Source organism: Pteropus alecto, unplaced genomic scaffold (genome assembly GCF_000325575.1).
Source record: "Pteropus alecto unplaced genomic scaffold, ASM32557v1 scaffold20, whole genome shotgun sequence".
Classification (NCBI taxonomy): domain Eukaryota; kingdom Metazoa; phylum Chordata; class Mammalia; order Chiroptera; family Pteropodidae; genus Pteropus; species Pteropus alecto.
In genome coordinates this window covers 38,895,702-38,917,489 of record NW_006436298.1, presented here as the reverse complement: position 1 = coordinate 38,917,489, position 21,788 = coordinate 38,895,702, and the positions used below count along the sequence as shown (strand labels likewise).

Sequence of the window (21,788 nt, the reverse complement as noted above, 5' to 3'; positions counted from 1 at the left end):
TGGGTGTGTGTGTGTGTGTGTGTGTGTGTGTGTGTGTTTTGACATACTTTACGTCCTAGCTCAAATGCAAATCACCCACGTAAATACCCCCTATTTAGAATCTGAAACCAACCATATACATACACCCTGTTCCCTATCCCCGCTTCTGGCTTTTCTCCATATCACTTATATTTTAGCTATTTGTTTATTGTCTCTCTCCTCACATAATGTAAACCTCATGAGAACAGAGATTTGGGCCTGTTTTATTCACTATTGTATCCCCACACCTATTACATATGTGGCACATGGTTGAATGAACCAACAGCCAGTTCTTTGTCAATCATCCTGGTGTTGATGGTACCCAAGCTATGTTTCCAAACGTACTGTGCTTCTGAACTGCATAGCTTTCTTTCCATCTGCCCGCCAGGCATATGTACCTTGCTGTCACTTCAGCATCTCAAGCTGCACATGTTTAAAATAATTGCTTTCCTCTTTTCTTTCTCCCAAGCCTGTTCTTGTTATTCAGGAATGTGGAACTACTGCTGCTACTGCTGCCAGATGTACTGATTTTTTTCAGAGAAGCCAGAAATCCAGAATTTTGAGTGTTTAATCTCTTGTTCTGTTTTTGTTTTTCACCACTTTTCCCCCATAGGTTACCAGTTTATAATCTTTCATCCATAGACCAAAAGGAAAAGAATTTATTAAGCAGCTGCTCTGTGCCAGCTACCATTTAGTCTCATTTAATCTTCACACCAGCCCTCTGAGAGTAGGAATCTTTGTATTTTAGCTAGAGAAGCAAAACCACTGTGAATATTAAAAAGAATAAGGATTTATTATAAGAATCAGATTTTTCACCACTGTAGAAGAAGATGGAGGAGGAGTATGGCCCTGAAAGAGGTAGTTAGCGGATAGGGAAAAAGTCATTGAGAAGCCCTTCTAAAGTACTGGCACAGGTGAAAAAGTGAGATTTTGCAGGGGAATATGTAAAGCTGGACACATCCAGCTGCCAGTGTGACTGTGATGGAGGAATATGTTGAGGGCTGTTGCCCTGCATCCATTTATGGGCCTGGTGTCACTAGAGCAAGAAGTAATAAGAACTTGGATTCCAAGTGTATAAGAAGAGTAAAGTCAGGCTAGAATCTAGCAGCACCTCTGCCTTTGTTTCTTACCTCCCCTAAAAACAACCAAGGCAATGGCTGCTACTTCATGTCCACATTATAATTCTTAGAGATTTCTGTAACCTCAGGCCATACAGGTAGTTCTAGCTTAGCCAAGTTATTACAGAACAAAACTACCACAATAAGTATTGTCATTTTACTCAGAGAATTTAAGTAACTTAACTAGAAGGCTCACATATCAGATGTCATAACTCAACTTGCAACCCTGTGCTTGCTCAGCAATACTATTCTGTCCACATTTAAATCCTTTAGTTTAATTTTCCATGATCCCGTTCCAAACTAGCTTTGTAGATGGCAGATATGAGCAATCTATTCCATTCATTTTAAACTGTAGAAAAAATATATTCTCCAAGTGTTCTTTCATGCCTTTTCACCTCTGGACTTTGCTAATATATTTTTTTTCTTTGCCTGAAATGCTTCCCCTCTACCTACTTTTTCTGTTTCCCTTTTGTTAACCTTCATAGTTTTACCCATCTTTCTATGCCTGGTTCCAGTGTATATTCTCTGTAAAACTTCATTATCTCTTGTCCCCCCTAGCCCAGAGCAATTTCTATATTCCCATAATACTTGTTTCATACCATTTTCATGATACTTATCTCGGTTTACCTTATCTTCTCTGCTAAATTGTAAGCTGATCATGTCTTATTCATGCCTTACGCCATATCCCTCTTGTACATTGTAGTCGTTCAGTAAGTATTTGATGAATCGGTTATCCTGTACCCACTTGCATCCCAAAGCTGAGAAGACTGAATTTGCAACCTGTTCTTCTCTAGTTTGATAATAATCAAGTTTCTTAATGTACTTTTCTTCCTAATTCTGCAGCCTAAATATTATTTAATGAATTGTTGTTATTGTTGTTTTCTTTTTCATTAATCTGCTCTTCTCTAACTACTGCTTATCTTGTAGCCGATTTGTCATTGAAAGTAAACCAGCACCTTGTACCATTCTAGACCATGATCGTGTGATGATTCTATTTATCCTAGTGATTCTTTTATGATAGTACAGTGCATGTGTTTTGGAAGAATTGGATTTTTATGCTTTGCTAGGATTAAAATTATCTTTTCTCTCAGGATGCATAATATTAAAGTTCAGATAAATTAATTCAATTCCATGATTCTTTTGAAATATCTCTACTCTTTAATCCAGAAGAGAAATAATAAATTCTTTTGCCTGATTTCATGTAAGCATTCAACTTCTTTGATTGTACCTCACTTTACCCTTTATGATGTTCAGTGTAAAATGATGTACTTATGTTTCTAATTATTTACCTTTCTACTTTAGCTATATTTTTGTTCACCATCTTAAATTATACATTTCAGATCTGGCACCTAGATTCTTTCAGATAATTTGGTATATGCAAATAAATACTAAGAGAAAGCTCAAATTTGAGCAGTAAAAACTATGAGAGCAATAAGTTAACTTATAACTGTTAACATGAAGTAAATCATAGCGTATAGAACTAGAGTCCGGAACACCTGCTTTAGCTTGTACCTGGAAAAACTGGAGAAAGTTGTTAAGAGAGAACTTCTCTGGTCCCTTCCTGCTGTGATGTTTTATGACAGATATTCTATATAACTGAAGCATATCACTTTAAGTGACAACCTTTTAGCAATTTCAGATGGAAATATTTCTCTTCTTTGTATGTGCCTTAATATTTTTATTTTTATATGCCTTTGATAAGAAAGGTTATTTTCATACCTTCTTCAGCTAAGGCATTATAAACACAATTTAACCTTTTCTGTATGAATTCAGATTATTACTATAAGAAGTAATTCTTGTATTGTACTTTAATATAATGATGTAATATTCTTGAAGTTTTTTGAAGCCTGTAGGAGTCTTTGATCTAATTGTATTTAACTCCCAAAGAATAGTCTATATGAGTTTTTATGCCTGCTGTTTTATAGTATTCTTAATTTACTTATTGTCAAGACGTTACTTGTCTTTTCTTGCTGTTTCTGTGCCTGCCACTAACACTTCTCTAACATACTGCTTTTAATCCAGGTTTTTGCAACTAGTTTTTTAGGATTTTGTGTAAAACAAGAACCTCTCAGGGGTAAACGTTGGTAAATGAATTTTATCTTAAAGCATAGACTTTGTAATAAATGTTTTTGACTACCCAGAGCCCAGACTTCAGCAGTTATTATTTTCAGAATCTGGTGATTTGAGCAAAGTAAAGAGCATTTTTACTTTGAATTGTGCCAATTTGCCTTAAAGAATCCTGACAAGTAATTTGGAGAGTAACAATTAAATGCCTCATTTTACCTTTTAGTAGTTAGTTTTAAAGGCAACATACAATTAGAGGCTTTATAGTTAATGATGTTATAATACCTGAAGTCATGGGCAGGTTATCATGAAAGAGAAATTGAAACTAGTGGGTTATTGAAGAAGAAATAAGATTGATAGTTGCTTAATAGAAATTATACTAAAAGGTTATGAGTTCGTTTTTCTTTTTTCTTTTGCTTTTCTATTTTAATTCATTCATCACTAACAGATCTCCCAGAATTGAAAAAAATTCTAAAGATTAGTTCTTACTGACAATAATCCTTTTGATGTGATAGCTGCCTTGAGTTTTGTACAGGGAATGCTCACTTTTCCAGAGAATACATCCAAAATTTGTAACACCAAAAGGAAAGTTGCAGGATGAGGAATATTAGGCACTATTTATTTATATAGATAAAATTAACAAAAATTACTAAGTGAAGTTGAAATAAATTGGAAATAGAAGTATTTTCAAACTGGAGTTGACAACAGATAGTGCCAGTGGAAAGTATTGTTTCTTTTCTTTATGGAAAAATACAGACTTTTCATTGCCTGAGGAAAATAATCACCTTTGTGAGAATATTGGTTTCCTATTTCTGCTGTAACATTTTACTATAAACTAGGAAGTGTAAAACAACACAAATTTATTCACACCAGAAGTTCGAACTGCAACCTCCAGAGCCAAAATCAAGACGTCAACAGGGCTGGTTCCTTCTGGAGGCTCCAGGAGACAATCTGTTTTTTTGCCTCTTCCAGCTTCTGGTGGCTGCCACCATTCCCAGACTTGTCACATCACTCCAATCTCTACTTCCATAGTCACATTGCCTCCTCTTTCTGTAGTTTAATCTCCCTCTGCCGCCTCTTATGAAGACACTTGTGGTTACATTTAGCGCCCATCCAGGTAATCTAGGATAATCTCTGCATCTCAGGATCCTTAACTTAATCGCATTTGCAGTTTCTTTTGCCATATACGATAACATGCACTTGTTCTAGGGATTAGGACCTGGATATCGTTGGGGGAGGGCATTAGTCTCCTGCAGTGAGTATAGGTACTCACTGTGCATCTGCTTCCAGCTGCAGATTTCTTCTCCCCTACCCCCCCACACACTGTCTCCTTCTCCCTTCACTCATATTTTTTTTTCCTTAAATTACTTAAGCCGACTAAGTGTCATCTCTGCATACCAGCTTCCAGCTTGTTTATGTTATATGTGAAAATTAGGCTGACGGAATCTCACTGCATAAGCAATAGACTGTCTTTAAGGGAATAAAAATCAGACTCAGGTGGTAGAGTACTAGAAAGAGAATAGTAATCCTTCATTTTAGTTTCAACTCCGTCATTAACCGTATAATTTTGAACAAGTTTCTTAATATCCCCAGGCCTTACTTATTTTTATAAGTAAAATTTTTTTTTAGCTTTAAATTATTTTAAGTTCTTTACAATTTCATCAAATTAATATTGAAGACTTCATTGCTTAATGGTTATTTAAAATTATAATTGTCTTGTAAATTTAAATTACTTTTATTTCACTTTTTCTAGAATTATATAACCATATTTTTTTCCCTCCAACCATTTTATATTATTTTCCTAGGCATCTGATTTGAAGTTTAAAGTATTACGTGTTTTGATTAACAGGAGGATCAACTTTTTGTGGCATTGCATCACTGTGTCTCATGGATAAACTAGAAGAAGTTTTTTCAGAAAAAGAGTTGAACAGGATAAAGAGGTGGTGTATAATGAGGCAACAAAATGGTTATCATGGAAGACCAAATAAGCCTGTAGACACCTGTTACTCTTTTTGGGTGGGAGCAACTCTAAAGGTAAGAGAAATAATAAAAATGAGAAACCTATACTCTAATATAAACTGTGTTTATATTAACCAAAAGGATTTGGTCTCTGTAATGTTCATTAAATATTGTTAGATTTAGGCTACTAAGTTTTTCCTGTAGCTCTGGCAAAACTAGTCTCTTTATGGTTTTTCCATAGAATTCAGTTATTTGTTGTACTACTTGAAAATTTTCATTCTTATAACACTCAAGTGGTTTAGAACCTAGATAAGAAAGTAGGTATAAGGTCATAAAAAACTTGGTACTGAAACCAACCTGTTGTCCATCTAGAGCAGAGATCTGTCTGAACATATCAGTACAGATTTTATGGGAAAATATTAATTTTAAAAGATAAACCATCAGCCATTCCTTTAAAAATCAGTTAAGGCTTTCTTTTTTATATTAATTTATTTATGTAAACCTTCTGAAATGTATTGATATATTCATATATTTTTCACAATTTCTACTACATTTCGATATACCTATCTCCATAAGGTTATTAGCCACTAAATACTCACAAGTTTCCTCTATCTTTTTTTTCTCTATCTTAAAATTGCTTTTTCACCTTTAAAAACTTATCATCTAGTTCTGATATTCTGGAATCTAAAAACAAATTATGGAAAATTTCATAATTTTAATTATGGAAAATTTCATATATTCCGAAATAGGGGGACTAATGTATAATGAACTCCCATATACCTGTCAACCAATTTCAACAGTTTTCATCCCAAAGCCAGCCTTCCTGAACATCCATACTCTTACCTACTTCTCTCCCCCTCACCGTATTATTTTAAGGCAAATCCCAGACACAACTTTTATATTACCTGGAATTGTTCAGTATAATCACTAAATGAAAATACTGTTTTAAAAAACAGAACTGTAGTATCATTATCACGTCTAAAGATCAGCCATAATTCCTTATTATTACTTAACATCCAGTCAGTGATGATGTATATTTCCTGTTGAATCACATCAAGAGGGGTATAATCTCTGGTTGTCTCCCTTTTGACCAGAGGGCTGCAGAATTGTCAAACCCGATTTAATTCATTATTAAGTCATCAGTTTTTTTCTTTTTTTTTTTAATAGTGGTAAAATATACATCATATTTATCAGTTTAACTATTTGTAAGTATACAAGTCAGTGACATTAATTACATTCACGGTGTTGTGTAGCCATTGCCACTATCTGTACCCAAAAGTTTTTCATCATTGGGTGTCAGATGGGTACTGGATTTATTGGGGCGATCACTTCATAACGTAAAGAAAAGGTGTTTTTTCCATCATCCTCAACGTAAAATATGTACTCATTGAAAGATAACTCTCCTTTCTTTCCTCCTTCCAGCCCCTGATAACCTCTACTCCACTTTCTGTCTCTATTCTAGATGTGTCATATAAATGGAATCATATGTGCCCTTCTTTGTCTGCTTGTTTCACTTAGTATAATGTTCTCAAAATCCATTCATGTTGTAGCATGTATCAAAATTGTATTCTTTGTTATGGCTGAGTAATACTCTGTTGTATGTGTGTACCACATTTTGTTTATCCATTTACCTGTTAATGGACACTTGGGTCATTTCCACCTTTTGGTTATTGTGAATAAGGTGGCTATGTAGTCCATAATGTAGTAACTATGTATAGTGTCAGATGGTTATTAGACTTATTGGGGTGAACACTCTGTAAGATATATAAATGTCTAATCACTATGTTGTACACTTGAAACTAACAGAATATTGTGTGTCAATTATAACTGAAAAATAATCTTGTGTCATTTATAACAAAAATAATTTTTTATAGAATTATGGCTGTGAATGTTAATGTACAAATATCAGTTCAGGTCCCTGCTTGCATTTCTTCCGAATTACATATTCTCTTTAACTTTTTGAGGAACCACAGACTTCAACAACCGCTGTACCATTTTACATTCCCACTAGCATTGTATAAGATCTCTGATTTGTCTGCATCTTCACCACTTGTTTTTTAATAGACATCCTAATAGTTGTGAAGCAGTATCTCATTGTGTTTTGATTTGCATTTCCCTAATGCTTAGTGATATTGAGCATCTTTTGATGTGCTCATTGGCCACCTGTACATCTTCTTTGGAGAAATGTCTATTCAAGTCTTTTGCACATTTTTTAATCAGATTGTTTATTTTCTTATTGTTGGGTTGTATAAGTTTGTCATGTATTCTGGATATCGATCCCTCATGAAGGTATATGATTTGCACATATTTTCTTCCATTTCATTGTTGCCTTTTCACTCTATTGATAATGTCCTTTGATGCACAGAAATTTTTAATTTTGAAAAAGTCTAATTTATCTTTTTGATAGTCTATTGTTGCCTGTGCTTTTGGTTGTCATAGTCATGAAATCATTGCCAAATCCAATGTCATGAAAATTTACCTCAGTATTTTCTTACAGCAGTTTTAATAGTTTAAGCTCTTGAGTTTAGGTCTTAGATCCAGTTTGAGTAAATTTTTGCGTATGATACAAAGTAAAGGTCCAGCTTCATTCTTTTGCATATAGATATTCAGCTTTCTCAGTATCATTTGTCGAAAAGACTGGTTTTTACCCATTAAATGATTTTGGCACCCTTGTTTAAAATCAGTGGACCATATAGTTGAGGGTTTATTTCTGAGCTCTCAATTTTATTGGTTCATGTATCTTGTTCCTATGCCAGTACCATACTGTTTTGACTACTATAGCGTTGTAGTAAGTTTTAAAGTCAGAATGTATGAGTCTTCCAACTTTTTTTTTTTTAATTGTTTTGGCTCTTCAGGGCCCTTTGCAATTTCATGTGAATTCGAAGATTGGTTTTCCCATTTCTTACAAAAATGGCTTTTGAAATTTTAAGAGATTGCTTCCAATCTGTAGATCCCTTTGTGTAGTATTGACATTTTAATAATGTTAAGTCTTCCTGTCCATGAGCATGGATGTCTTTCCATTTATTTAGACTTTTAATTTTTTTCAGCAGTATTTTATAGTTTTCAGTATACAAGTGTTTTATTTCCTTGGTTAGATTTAGTTCTAAGTTTTTAATTCTTTTAGGTGCCATTGTAAATTGAATTGCTTTCTTAATTTCCTTTTGGATTGTTTGTTGCTAGTATATAAAAACCTCATCACTTTTTTTTTTACAGAAAAGTTTAGCAGTCATGAGGATCATTGTTGAGATCCATTATGTCATTAGGGGCTGCAAAATGGTGGTATTCAGTCATTTCTAATTTATTAACTCAGGGTCTTTTATAAAGAGGAATTATGTTACCTTGATTTATAGTTGGTATAGAGAAAAGTGGATAATTCTTTCTCTTAATTTTAATAATATTCGTTCAGTACAGTGAGTTGGTTTCCTAGCAGTCCCTAAAGTTTTCCAATAAAAATAATAGAATTGTAGGCTTTTTTCCCCATTCAGTATCACATATTTTATATGTTTGAATTCATTACATTGGTTTTTTTCATGCTTAAGTTGTCCTATCTTTAGCCAGTAGGAGCCTCTTCAGGTGGACTCTTGGGTCATTCTAATATGACCTTGTTAACTTTCTAAAGGCAACCATTTTTAAACATTTTTTAGAACTTTAATTCTTGTGGATCAGGGGTCTCCAACCCCTGGGCCACACAGTAGGAAGTGTGTGGCCAGCGAGCAAAGCTTCATCTGTTTTTGCAGCCACTCGCATCACTAGCATCACCATCTCAGCTCCACCTCAGATCATCGGGCATTAGATTCTCATAGGAGCACCAGTCCCTGGTGCCAAAAAGGTGGGAGACTGCTGTTGAAGATAACTTTAAAAAATAATATGATTTCCAGTCTTATCTCCTTTAGACATCTTTGATTCCCAACTATGAAAAAAATGAAAATTTAACCTCCCTGTTTTTTAATCAAGTTGCTACGTGTGTGTGTGTGTGTGTGTGTTTAGTTCTGAACCTTTTCTCCTACCTTCTAATTTGGTCAGTTTACTTTTATAATATGAAATTAGGTAACATTCATATTTTGTATAGTAACAATAACAAAATTTTAGGCTTCACTTTAGGTTGTTTCTAAAATTTAAAAATCAGCAATCACTTATTATGACCATGAAAATACTGTTTATTGCTGAATTAAGTATAGTGTTAAAATTACAATTTCTTTTTTGTAATGTCCTACGTGCCACTTGATGGAATATGTTTCCAGCATCAGGATTTCTTTATTTTCTATTTATTAAATCAAACTGAATGAGTAAGTTTGTTTCTTGTTTGTATCATAACCTTTTCATTGGTTTTGTTTTTATTTTTTGAGAAATAATTCTTTTTCATTAACCATTGATATCTTCTGTGGCTCTCTGCTTCATGAACACACTTTCAACTGCTTTTTGTCTTATAGAAATTTCTTGAACTTTCTTGTCTGCTGCTCACTCCTCCCTTCTCTTTACAGTTTTATTTATTCTTTTTTTTTTTCTATTTAATAGGCTCTTGAGAGAGAAGACTAATATATATCCTAAACCTTTAAGCTACATGATTTCTATGCTAAAATTATATTTGCCTCACCTTTTATCTTTCCTAATTAAAGAGCTGTAATGTTTTTACTATTCTCAAACCTGTTTCTAGCATCTGGTTAATAATTTTTGTTGTCTTTTTTTTTTTTAAGTATTTTTAGTTCTGGTTACTATGAGTTTGTAACTAGTAGCTCAGAAGCTTATCTTAAGAATTAAAATATGAGTAGATAAAATTGTACTTTTTAAAATGACCAAATATAAGTTGAACAGATTGGGGAAGTTGTGTCTTGAACCTAGCTAAATGTGGAAGCATGGTTCAAAAGAAGGAGACAATGAGTGGATCAAGAAAAGGAGAGTAGATTAGATAAAATAATAAAAAAACAATAATGTGGTTGACTGATTTTAAGTGCTCAAGTCCCCAGAAGCTTGCTCTGAAAGCCTTAGCCAGAGAAAAAAATATGTAAATGATACCTGAAAATTGAGTCCATGGTCGGTAGAAAGTTTTGTGTCAGTAAATTTATATTTGTTATGTATTTCAGCTTCTGAAAATTTTCCAATACACTAACTTTGAGAAAAATAGAAATTACATCTTATCAACTCAAGATCGCCTTGTAGGGGGATTTGCCAAGTGGCCAGATAGTCATCCAGGTAATTTATTTTTTGTATAAATGCAGAACAACTTTTGTTTATTTTTTGACCAGACCTTCAAGCATCATTGTCAGGTCAGATGATAGAAAATTTAACGGTAGTTGTAAACTTAGGGTGTTTGGGGTATAAAAGGAGGATTTGATTATCAAGATGTATTGGTATAGTTTGGATTTTTTTTCCTAACATTTCATTTAGCAGTGTTTTATTTCATTAGAAGAAGTAAGGAAGATAGTCTGAATAAGCCATTTCCAAATTAGAGAATCATCTGGTCCATCCAAAATCTTTAGGCTTAAGTCAAAAATCTCAAATCCTGATTACAGGTATCCCTTACTGTCCAGACTTTTGCTCTCAGAATGTTGGCAGATTCAGGATATTTTTTTAGATGAATACTTTGCTATCTGAACTCTCACCGTTCACTATTTAAAACTCGGGAGCCAAACAGATTCAGACAATATGATGTTCCATGTTTTCCAAACTCAAGAACGGTAGACGTGAAGAGCAAAGGATTCTTGTAGTTCATAAGTACTTTAAATGGGTTCTTGAGAAATAATGAATGATCTGTATTAATAATGACATTTCTTCAAAATATGTGAATAATTCTATTTCCCCAATTCAGACCTCATTCCAAGCTACAGACTCCAGTATAACACTAGCTGCTCCGTAACAACATGGATGCCATCTACAGGCCTCTTAGATCTAGCCTGCCTACTGAACTCATCTCCATGCTCTACCTGGCCTCAAAACTTCAGTGGCACTAGACCCAAGTCCAGGCCTAGGATTTTGCAGAAGTCTCATCATTAGTCATCCTGTCTCTAGTCTAGTCCTCTTCATATTGACACTTGGTATGTGTGTGTACATGTCCTTAAATGAAAGGAGAAGGACCAAAGCTTTTTTCAGACCCTCAAAGGGATCTCTGATGCGAAAAAAGGTTGAGAACCTCTAATCTAAACTCTTCTATTAAATCTCTTAAAATCAAAGACTTCCTCAGCACTCGTAGTCAGTTCTTTGGCATAAGACACAAAGCCCTCCCAGGACTTAGAGGTGGCTCTTCTCCCACCTCTAGCATCATTCTCCAGGTTACCTGCACCTCCCCCTTATGTTTTCACCTTCAGCAAAATGAATCTGTAGTTTCCCAAAAAGTCAGTTTGAAAGTTTGTTAAACATAATTTAGAACACTGACATTTTTAATAAGGAAGTTGACAAAATATTAGCTATAAATATAATAATTTTTTTTGCAGCATTGCAGTAGAACTTCTTCAGCTCATCTCCTGTCATAGAACTGCTATCGTTGGAAAATGAACTTGAATCAAAATATAAATAAGAGACTCATGAAATCGTATTGCTCATGAAATCATATTTTTGTACCTGATATAAGCAGCAATATTTCCTCACATCCATACTTGTGTTTTCATGCAAAGTATGCATCTTCAGGAAAAAAAATATATACTGCTAAAGCAAAATAATATTTTAAGAATTTTAGTATCTATAGCAAATAACCACAAATATGTTATAAAAGTGCCTTAAAACAATTATTTTGGTCTTGATGCCATTGTTTTCAGTCAGTGCCTGGTATAATTTTAACAAATAATTATTTTTAACAAATAATAGGAGTAGAGAAATGACAGTCTCTTGGAAAGCATTTCTTGTATAAACATACTCGAAATACATTTTGAGTATTTACAGTAACTTTTTAAAAAGAAAGTTCTCGAAGTTTTTTTTAGAGAGATCAGTTCCTAACTTTAACATTTGTGTAAATACTTGGATATAATACTTCTTACTACAATGACTTCAGAGCCTGTATTGCACAGAATAGAAAGTCTTTGTATGATGAATTTATGTGGAAAGACCTGTTTCTAGAACCTTTATAAAAACGTTTAAACAACACTCTCTAAAATTAACTTATTCTTGATTCTGATAAGACTAGCAGCAGATTTGACAGAGATTTTATATACATTCATAGAAGAAATTTATGAAAAGAAGGAAGTTTTTATGAAGAAAACATATATTCAACACCTAATGTGTTTGAATACTACATACAGATAAAAGAGATTATTTTTAAAAACTAATGTTTGAAACAACTTTTGATTCACTGGCTTTTACAAAAATCCTTTTGAGAAAAAATAATTTTACATTAACTAGAAAGAGATCCTATTTTATGTTATTCTGGATGTGTTTTATTTCTCTTTCTGTTGCATTTTTTCCTGGAAAAGTTACCTTGTTTCTAGACAGTAAAATTTAATGTTGCTTTGTGCCTTTTGTAATTTTGGAATAACTGCAAGAAAAATATAATAGTATAGGGAAAATCAAATTTATTTTTTGTGGTCTGAAAATTAGAGGAAAATGAGCCAGAAGAAACCTCAGCATTCTCTGAAAAGACAAGGAAGGGAATTAACATGGGCCTCCATAAGTGAAATAACTTTCACAAATAACATTGAGTAAGCACAACTATTTGTGACTCCTGTTTTGAAAAGTAAATGATAATTATGTAAGTAAAACGTTTTCTTTAATTTTTTTGACAGAGCTTGACTTGATAAAATGTTTTGAACTTTAATAGCTCTTGAGGTCATAAATGATGGCCAATTCAAAAATAGAAAAAAAAATTTTTTGTAGTGTTCCCATAACTGCAGAGCTCTGAGTGCTTCAGAAGTCCATATAAGGCTCTCAGGCAGGCAAGAGCCATGTGATTTCAGTGTCCTCTTTAATGGAAAGGATTGCTGCCCCCTGAAAGATGGGAAGCTGTAGTGAAGCCAATGTAGAAGAATTATTATGGTATGAACACTCACATTATTGTAACTAAATAGAATGTGAGTTTGTTTTTATTGTCAGGTCAGATATTTTTAGAATGACTGGCATTACCCTAAATTGGAGAGTTAAATATGGGACAGCATTCCAGAATGGATTATTTTGCCTAAGCTCCTTTCATTTAACACAGTATTAGGATAGTATATGGTTTAGGAACTGTCAGAGCTAAAACTTAGAAGGGAGGCGTACTGCTACTTAAATTCAAATGTTTCTTTATTTTCATTTTTAAGAAAATATTTTCTTTTCATGATAGAGAGTTAAAGCCCCTTGTTTCCATATTCTGTAGTAAGCAAAGGGGAAAAACCCACTAAAGTGAGAAGTCTTTTATATTACTGCTACTCTTTCTTTTTGTCCTTTAATCACAGAGGGTATTGGGAATGTCACTTCTTCAGCTAGAAACTATTTTCCTTTAATATTATTTTCTTGAATAAAATATCAGCTGATTTTGATTATGTTTTTTAAAAAATTGGTGTTTGAGATTTTGAGAAAGCAAATATTTCAAAAACTATATTTAAAATTTTTCTATATTCTAAAGTGATGGGCTGATTATGTAGCTGAAATATTTCATAGCATGTACGAATAAGAATGCCTATTCTGATAAAAATGCGTCATTTTCAGATGCTTTGCATGCATACTTTGGGATCTGTGGCCTGTCACTAATGGAGGAAAGTGGAATTCGTAAAGTTCATCCTGCCCTGAATGTAAGCACACGGACTTCTGAACGCCTTCAAGATCTCCATCAGAGCTGGAAAACCAAGGACTCAAAACAATGCCCAGAGAATGTACACATCTCCACATGACTGACTTTAGCTTGGGAGGGTGGGGGGATTTGTAGCAGAACTGTAGCTCACGGTTAAAAGCCATGTGTAACCAAGTGTGCTCTTTTTTTAAGAGAGAGACTTACAATCAAATCTTATGTGGATGTCACTTTGGGATATGGTCTTGAGCCAGTTACCTTTGTACTGGGTTTCAAGAAGATCTTTGACATTTGAACCACAGTGGACTCTGGTGTGGTTCTTAAATGTTTATACTGTATTTCTAAGAAGTTCTTTGAGGCAGATTAACTGTATAGGTAGGTTATCTTTTTAAAAACTCTTCAGTACAAATTCTATCATATTATAAAATTGACACAAAACAAGTTTACAGTTCACATAGCATTGATAATCTTTGGGGGAACACTTAGTGATCATTTTAAAAGCTTGACTGCTGATGACAGAAAATTGCTTTAATGAATTAGGTATCTGGGATTATTCTTTGAAAATATGATCCCATAATTTTTAAAAATTTTTAAATAACTCATTTAAGAATGAGTTATTTTGTCTTATTTTTAAGTAAAGTGTGTGCCAATTAAACTTCTACAGCCTATGTAAACGAAATTAACTTCATAACAAGAATGAATAGGCTTAATACAATAATTTTCTAAAGGCAAATTGTTTTAAGAATACCTATTATTATGTAACTGAAGGAAAAGTAATTTCACTGTATGTGACTGTGAATAGGTAAATGTACCATGCAGGTCATTTATTTAGATATTGCTGGGGTGAATAACAGTCATGTTTGATTTTAATCTCAAATCATTAGTTGCTTTTTTTTATGGGGAGAAAACAGTCTTATCTAAAAGACATTTAGTGGTTTTGTTTATTTTTCTGAGATATGTGATATTATAAATTGTACTTTTATAATTGAGTTATTTTTAGCCATTTGCCCCATGTTTTAGCTGCCCTAATTTCAAACTAATAATTTTGTAATTTTTTCAAATTAAATAAGTAAAAATTTAATTAAAAAGCAGGACCACTCAAGTAAATATAATGGTGTAGCCCTGTACACGGTCATTTATATTTTTATATTTTCAGGTAAGTGGGAGAGAAATGTACTATTTAAGATTAAAGACTGGGGTCTTGCTTTTATTCTTTTTCTTTTGTTTTCTTCATTCTGTGAAGTTGCTAATTGTAAAGGTGTCTTATATGGAAATGTGTCTTATTAGTAACCTATCAGTAAAATGTGTCTTATTAGTAACCTATCAGTCACTATTGCTTAGTGACTTTCAAAGATATGAAACTAGTCAAATGGAGAAGGAAAATGCTTCACTGAAGGAGTCGGGTTCATGTTAAAGTCTTGGTGATAATAAATGTTGAATTATTAGTTCTCCAAGTATCAGTATAAAAACTGAATTACTAGTATCACTATTTAGGTTTGTAGTACTAATAATGTTATTTAAATTTCTTCCTAAATTAGAGGGAAAAGATACCCTTAAATAATGGTGCTTCCTAGGGAAAGCTGGTAAATACTTGGAGAAATGATTCATGTATTATTGGTGTGGTTAGTTTTAAACCTCAGTTTGCCAAAGTCAGCTTTTTTAAAATTTTAATTAGAAATAAAAATTTTCTGATGGTAGGGAAAAAATAAGCTTAACAACAGATGTTATCCTTCCATGTGTTTGTTCCAGTTGCTTTGTTTAAATCCAGGCAAATTTAGACATCCGTATCTCAAACTAAGTCATCTCTTTGACATTGGGAGTTAAAATACTACATATGCATTGGCTTTAAAACTATATAAAAAGTCCAAATTGTTTTTCCTGAATCACCATTAGTGGTTGGAAGGTAAGAAAGTTAATAACAGTAACTGAATTTGTAAATGAAAGAGAATTCCAAGGTAAAAGTATTTCATAAAACTATTAAGAAATATTTCCTAACTCCTGTATAATTTAATAGCATAAATTTATAAATTATAATATTCTAATTGACATACTTGTGAGAGGCTTTCTTGTGAAACTTTATGAACCAGTGATTGTCATATTCCACAGCAGCATATTGAGCAAAAAAAAATACTAGGCCAGTTTGAATTGTGGAGAAATTATGTCTAACTTTAAAAAAATTGTAATTTATAAGAAAATAACTTATTCATAAGTTATAAGTACTACTTCACATATATACTTTGTTTTTTTAGCAGTAGTGATTGATATGAGAAGGCAATTATGAAGTCCGAAATCTAATAACTATTCTCTTTGCTCTGTCCTCACTACCATTGTGGTAATTTTTAGAAGATAGTAGGAGAAGCTTTGTTTTGAGCATCTGCATGAAAACAGGGTTATAATCAGGTCATACAACACAATTAAACCTATTTATTATTATCCCACAGTGTTTTAGATCTGATCTTATTATGTGCTCACTTCAGCAGCACATATACAAAAATTAGATTTGACCTATTATATATACATTTTTAATAGATCTTTAGTTATAAATATTTAATTTAAATTCAAATAGAAATTTTGTTAACAGTAGTACATAGTTTGAAAACTGTCGGACCTGATAGTTGAGAGGTCCTCTGGAGTCAGGTGACAGGTTTAAATTCCAGATCTGCCAGTTCAGCAGTATGAGCTTGGACCCTAACCTCCCCACCGATAAATTGAGGGAGGGAAAAAATCTTAACTCATGAAGTTGTTTGAGGATTAAATGCAATAATACACCTAAAGCACCTAGCATAGTACCCGAAATATAGTAAATTCCTAATTATAATTTCTGTCATAACTTCCATAAAATTTTTATTAAAACCTGTTTTCTATAACACAGATCTTACAGAGTTCGAGCTTAGGGAAGATGATGGCAGCAGTATAGTTTTTGAATCTCCCCATAAGAATGCAGAGTAACTAGGATAGCCACAAACCTTATTCTACAAAACTAGATGACAGCATATCCCCATGAACCCCAATATCCAAGTAAGTGAGGACAAACCACTGGCTGATAATTTCAGCATCTGTATGGGAGGAAGTGGAAGGCAGGCAGCTGGTTTCTGACAGCCTTGAGAAAAAGCAGAAGTACAACATTGCCCACAGTTTCTCACTAGAAAGTGCAGTGGGACAATCTGAGAACAAAAGCTGAAACTGGGAGGGCTTCTATGGGTTCTCATTTGCAGATGAGAGTTACAGCAATAAAATAAGATCTGATGATTGTGCTAGAGGAGTCTGGGCCCAGTCCTGTATACCTCCTAAAAGTAACGCGACAAAGCCTAGCACTGAGGAGAAACTGCTAAAATTAGAATCCAAATTGGGCAGGACTGGTATAATAGAACAAAAAGAAAAAGTCCAGTTAAATGTGGGAAGGAAGGCCAACATAGAGACGTTTTATATAAATACCATCTTTTAATTTTGTAAAAATGAAAAGGGAGCTTTAGGGCTATGGAACTAAAAAAAGTCATCCTAGAGCACCCCTGCCTCCTAAAAGTACAGGAAAACTCATTTCATAAAAATAGAAAAAGCAACTGAAAAGGTTTACAGTCATATCCCATGTAAAGTTATTGTAAGAAATGAGAGAATAAGCAGACTGACATCCCCAGACAGTGAAAGCTCACCAGGAAGACATGACCACCAGACTGATGAAAACCTAATAAGTTATGGCTGGAAAGTTATAGTATTTAGAACTATATCAGTATAATGGGAAAAGCTGAAAATTAAACTACTAAGTCAAAAACTAGAGGAAAAAGCAAACAGAAAGCAGAAGGAAGGAATTAGTAAAAAGTAGGGGAGGAGAGAATAAAATGGACAAACCACCAGCTAATCTATTCAAGAAAAAAAGGGAGGAACAAAAATACACAACTTAAATGACAAGAGAGAAATAACCGTAAAACAATTTTCAAAATCATGAGGCTACTTTGAATAATTTTATACAATTATAAAAATAATAACTTAGAAAAATGCAAGTTGCCAAGATTTGCCGTAGTGGATAGAAAGATTCAAAACTACCATAGAAGAAACAAATTGTTAAAGGACACCTTAAGAAAAAGCATCAGGCCCAGATTGTTTCAAGGAGATTTCTACCTAACCTGTAAGATTAAATAATCTCGTGATGTTTAAACAATTCCAGAGGCTAAAAAAAAATCTTGAACCTTAAAGTACGCCCCCCCACAAAAAAAAAAGATTTCCAAATTTATTTTGTGAAGTGACTATAACAGCATGGTTTCTAAAACCTGACAAAGATTGTACCAAAGAGAAAATTATAGGCCACTCTCACTTAAGGATATCATTGCAAAAATTTTAATACATTAGCAAACAATCCAACAGCACTTTCAAAAAGTAATAAATCATGACTAAGTTGGGTTTATTATAGAAATGAAAGGAAAACTCAATGTTAGACAACTATTAACATATCGAAAGAGTTAAGGAGAAAAATCATGATTATCTCCATCGTCGCAGAAAAGATATTTGACAGAATTGAGTAGTCGTTCATGTTAAATAACTCAATAAGTAAAAGTTGAGTAATTTGTTGACATTCTACTTCTGCTGGGAAGCCAGCATCTGAACATCCAAACAAAAGAGGCATTCCAGCCAAAGTAAGGAATAAGGCCCAGCCCACCATCTCTTCTGCTACTTAGCATTGTGTTGGGATTTTAGCTAATGCAGTTTGACAAAAAGGAAAGAAAGGAATTAGGAAGAGGTAAAACTTCAGGGATAAGATTTTATCTGGAAAATCCAAGGAATTTGTTGAAAAACCTTAAAGAACTTAGTGAAGTAGCAGGTACAATTAGTATGCAAATATCAGTAGTCTTCACCAGACACAGAAGAGTGCATACTCTGATTCCATTTAGATGAACTTCAAAACAGGAAAAACGTATCTGTTGTCTCAGAAACTAGTACCTCCCTTGCAGTCACTTCTGCCCTCCCCAAAAGTAAGCACTATCATGACTTAAATCACCATCAGTTTTGTCTGGTTTTCAACTTCATGTAAATGGAGTCATAATATATCCATTTATTTTTTCAGCTGTCTTTAGCTCAAGGGTCGGAAGAATACAAGGCAGTTTCTGTGGTGCTGGTAATGTTTCTTGATCTAGGTGCTGGTTCCACAGGTGCATTCACTTTATGAATATGAAGCTGTACACTTACGATTTGTGCACTTTTCTGTATGTATAATTATAGTTCAATACAAATGTTTACTAAGAAGAATAAAAGACTTTATACAAACCTAAACTAGTTAGAAGATACACTTAAAGATTCCTTTTATGATTTCAAAAAAGAAAAACGTGTAAACTTAAGACATATCCAAAACCTATATGAGGAAAACTTAAAAAATAAAATTCTTGGAAGACAAACTCTTGAACAAATGAAATGATATACCATATCCTTAGATAAGATTCAACATCAAAACATGTTTTTCTCTAGGTTAATTTATAAACTTAATGGTATCCCAATAAAAATTATGTTTGTTTTTATTTGAGAGAACACACAAAGATTACTATAAAAACCAAACAAAAATAGGGAATTAGCCCTACCAGACATTAACACATACTTTTAAATCCTTCTAGTACCACATACATACTTAACAAAAACATATAGACATATATAAATATAATTATATATTCTTTAACTTTTTTCCATATTCAATAATATGACTACCTTTCACTATCCATACTTTGCTTTAAACAGTTGCATAATATTGCATAAACGTATCATAATCAGTGCCTTATTTTTCACAATTAAAAAATATTGCTGTAAGATCTTTGAAAATGTAAAAATGTATCATTACCTGCTTATATGATTCTTTAAGCTAAATTTATAGATGTGGAATTGCTGGGGCAAAGAGTGTGCACATTATAGATTGTGATAGCTTTTGCCACACTGCTTTCTAAGGTCGTACTAGTGCATACTACCTTGACACTAAGATTTTAAATGCGAACAGAAAATAGTCTTAAAATTCACTGGAGAAACTATGAGCTTAGGCTCAAAGCCAATTTCCCTCTTATTTAATCCTAGATGAACAAATCAGGGAGTTTCGTAGAACTTTGTGAAGTCTCTAAGGAACAAAGGAAAATAATCACTAAAATAATTAATTTGATGAAGTGTAGGTAAGTAGCGTGCTAGAATATTAGTGGATTTTTGTCTTGCCATTTGAATTTCAACATTGAGTACCATGCTAGAATATTCAGAAATGATATTCTGCTACAGAATGTCGATTTTTCATGCTGTAGGACATACAATAGAAAATTTAATGGTGTCTATGGCCATGCTACCCTGAACAAGCCCGATCCCATCTGATCTCGGAAGCTAAGCAAGATTGGGCCTGGTTAGTACTTACATGGGAGACCACCTAAGAAGACCAGGTGGTGTAGGTGTAAAAAATAAAAAATAAGGGATTGTAAACCGACAAGGTCCTTGCAATCTGTGAGGTCAACCAAGGGTTGCCTCGCCTAATAAAAAAAAAAAAAAAAAAGATTAAATTAGAGAAATGTGCATATAAGAATAATTGTTCAGGCAATACCTATTTTACTTTTATGACATACTTATTTTAATATTTCTCCTGTTAAGATTATTTCCAAGTTATAAATGTTGCTGTGATCATATATATTTTTCTATGGTGTTCCCAGAAGGAAATTTCTGGATTAAATAATGTGTACTTTAAAATTATTGGTAACAACTGTTAAATTGCTATCCAAAAACAGTGTAGCCTCAGGATGTTAGAGTACATGTTTCCTCATATCCTCAACAGCACTGATGTTATCTTTAATTTTTTCCATTCTGCATGAAAAAAAAAAGATAATCCCCTGTTGATAACACATGCAGAAAACAAGTCTAAGTTTTGGGGGAAGTTTATATGTGTTGTATGAATAAATGCTAATTGGTCTACGTCTGTGAGGGATATCAAAAAGATGTCTTTTCATTAACATAGGAAAAACAGTAGTTTTCAAAGTGTGAGCTGCAGACTGAAGCAGTGGCATCACCTGGGAACTTTTAGAAATGTACATTCTCAGTCCCCACCTTGGACCTACTGAATCAGAAACTGGGTGGGACCAGCTGTCTTTTAACAAGCCCTCCAAATGGCTCTGATTCATACTCAAATTTGAGGGCCAATCACTGATCTAGAAAAAACTTGGTCAGGACAGCCTCATAATTATTTACAAATTTAATTTTTCAAAAGGAGTTTTAACAGTAAGCTCAGTATGATTCAATAATGTGATCTTTACTCCTGACTCCAAAAAGCTAATATATGATAGTAGGACTGAAAATGTAATGAATATGTAGGTATGCAAAGAAAATATAACATCTTCTCAAATAGACCCAATCTTTATTTGCCCATATTTTTGACTATCAAGGAGTAGGGGAGGCTGGCAGCAGAGCCATTTATATTTGTCAACTAACAATCTCAGTTTCTTTTAATATCAGTGTTTTTTTTTTCCTCCTGCTCCTTGCTGTCTGAGTATTAGTGGAGGCCTCTGTTGCAGGTTGCTGCTCTGGTCTGGTTCCTGGACTGGTGCCTACCGAAGTGTCTGCTGCTGGTCTGGTGTGGCCTTTTAAGGTGTGTTGCCTGCCATTTGACTTTGATTGCACAGTCCAAGCACTACGATCTCTTTGCTGTAATCCCTGGCCTCTTCCAACCTACCTGATCTTGTGACTCCATATCTGTACCCTCCCCCCAACACACACACCACCTCCCTACTTCTTTGGCATATGCAGAAATTCCTAGATATTTATGCTTGAAGCACTGTCATCATTTTATATATCAAGGCACCTCCCCTCCACTTCAATGCTACCAAGCCACCCTGGATATAGACATAAGTTAAGACTGTCTCCCAGGACTGCAGCCTCTCCTAGACTATGCCTGAAGAAGCAGGTCAGAGGGTCACTTTACATGCCAGTCAAAAACTGTAAGA

General features: G+C 33.6%; 1 protein-coding gene and 1 pseudogene across 2 annotated transcripts in view; both read left to right on the top strand.

The window, feature by feature from the left end:
* The window catches only part of PGGT1B (protein geranylgeranyltransferase type I subunit beta), a 40,622-nt gene extending 24,728 nt beyond the window's left edge, over window positions 1-15,894 (top strand). The window contains exons 7-10 of one of the 2 annotated variants that reach the window (XM_025047718.1): window positions 5,050-5,234; window positions 10,241-10,349; window positions 10,966-11,191; window positions 13,770-13,902. In XM_025047718.1, coding sequence (XP_024903486.1) covers window positions 5,050-5,234; window positions 10,241-10,349; window positions 10,966-11,150 — 479 coding nt within the window. In that variant the 3' untranslated portion in view covers window positions 11,151-11,191; window positions 13,770-13,902. Of the gene's footprint in view, window positions 1-5,049; window positions 5,235-10,240; window positions 10,350-10,965; window positions 11,192-13,769 lie in introns of both variants that reach the window. The other variant, XM_006913291.3, reaches the window with a different exon arrangement.
* Window positions 15,895-20,133: 4,239 nt separating this feature from the next.
* LOC112480782 lies at window positions 20,134-20,252 on the top strand (annotated as a pseudogene).
* Window positions 20,253-21,788: the final 1,536 nt, after the last annotated feature.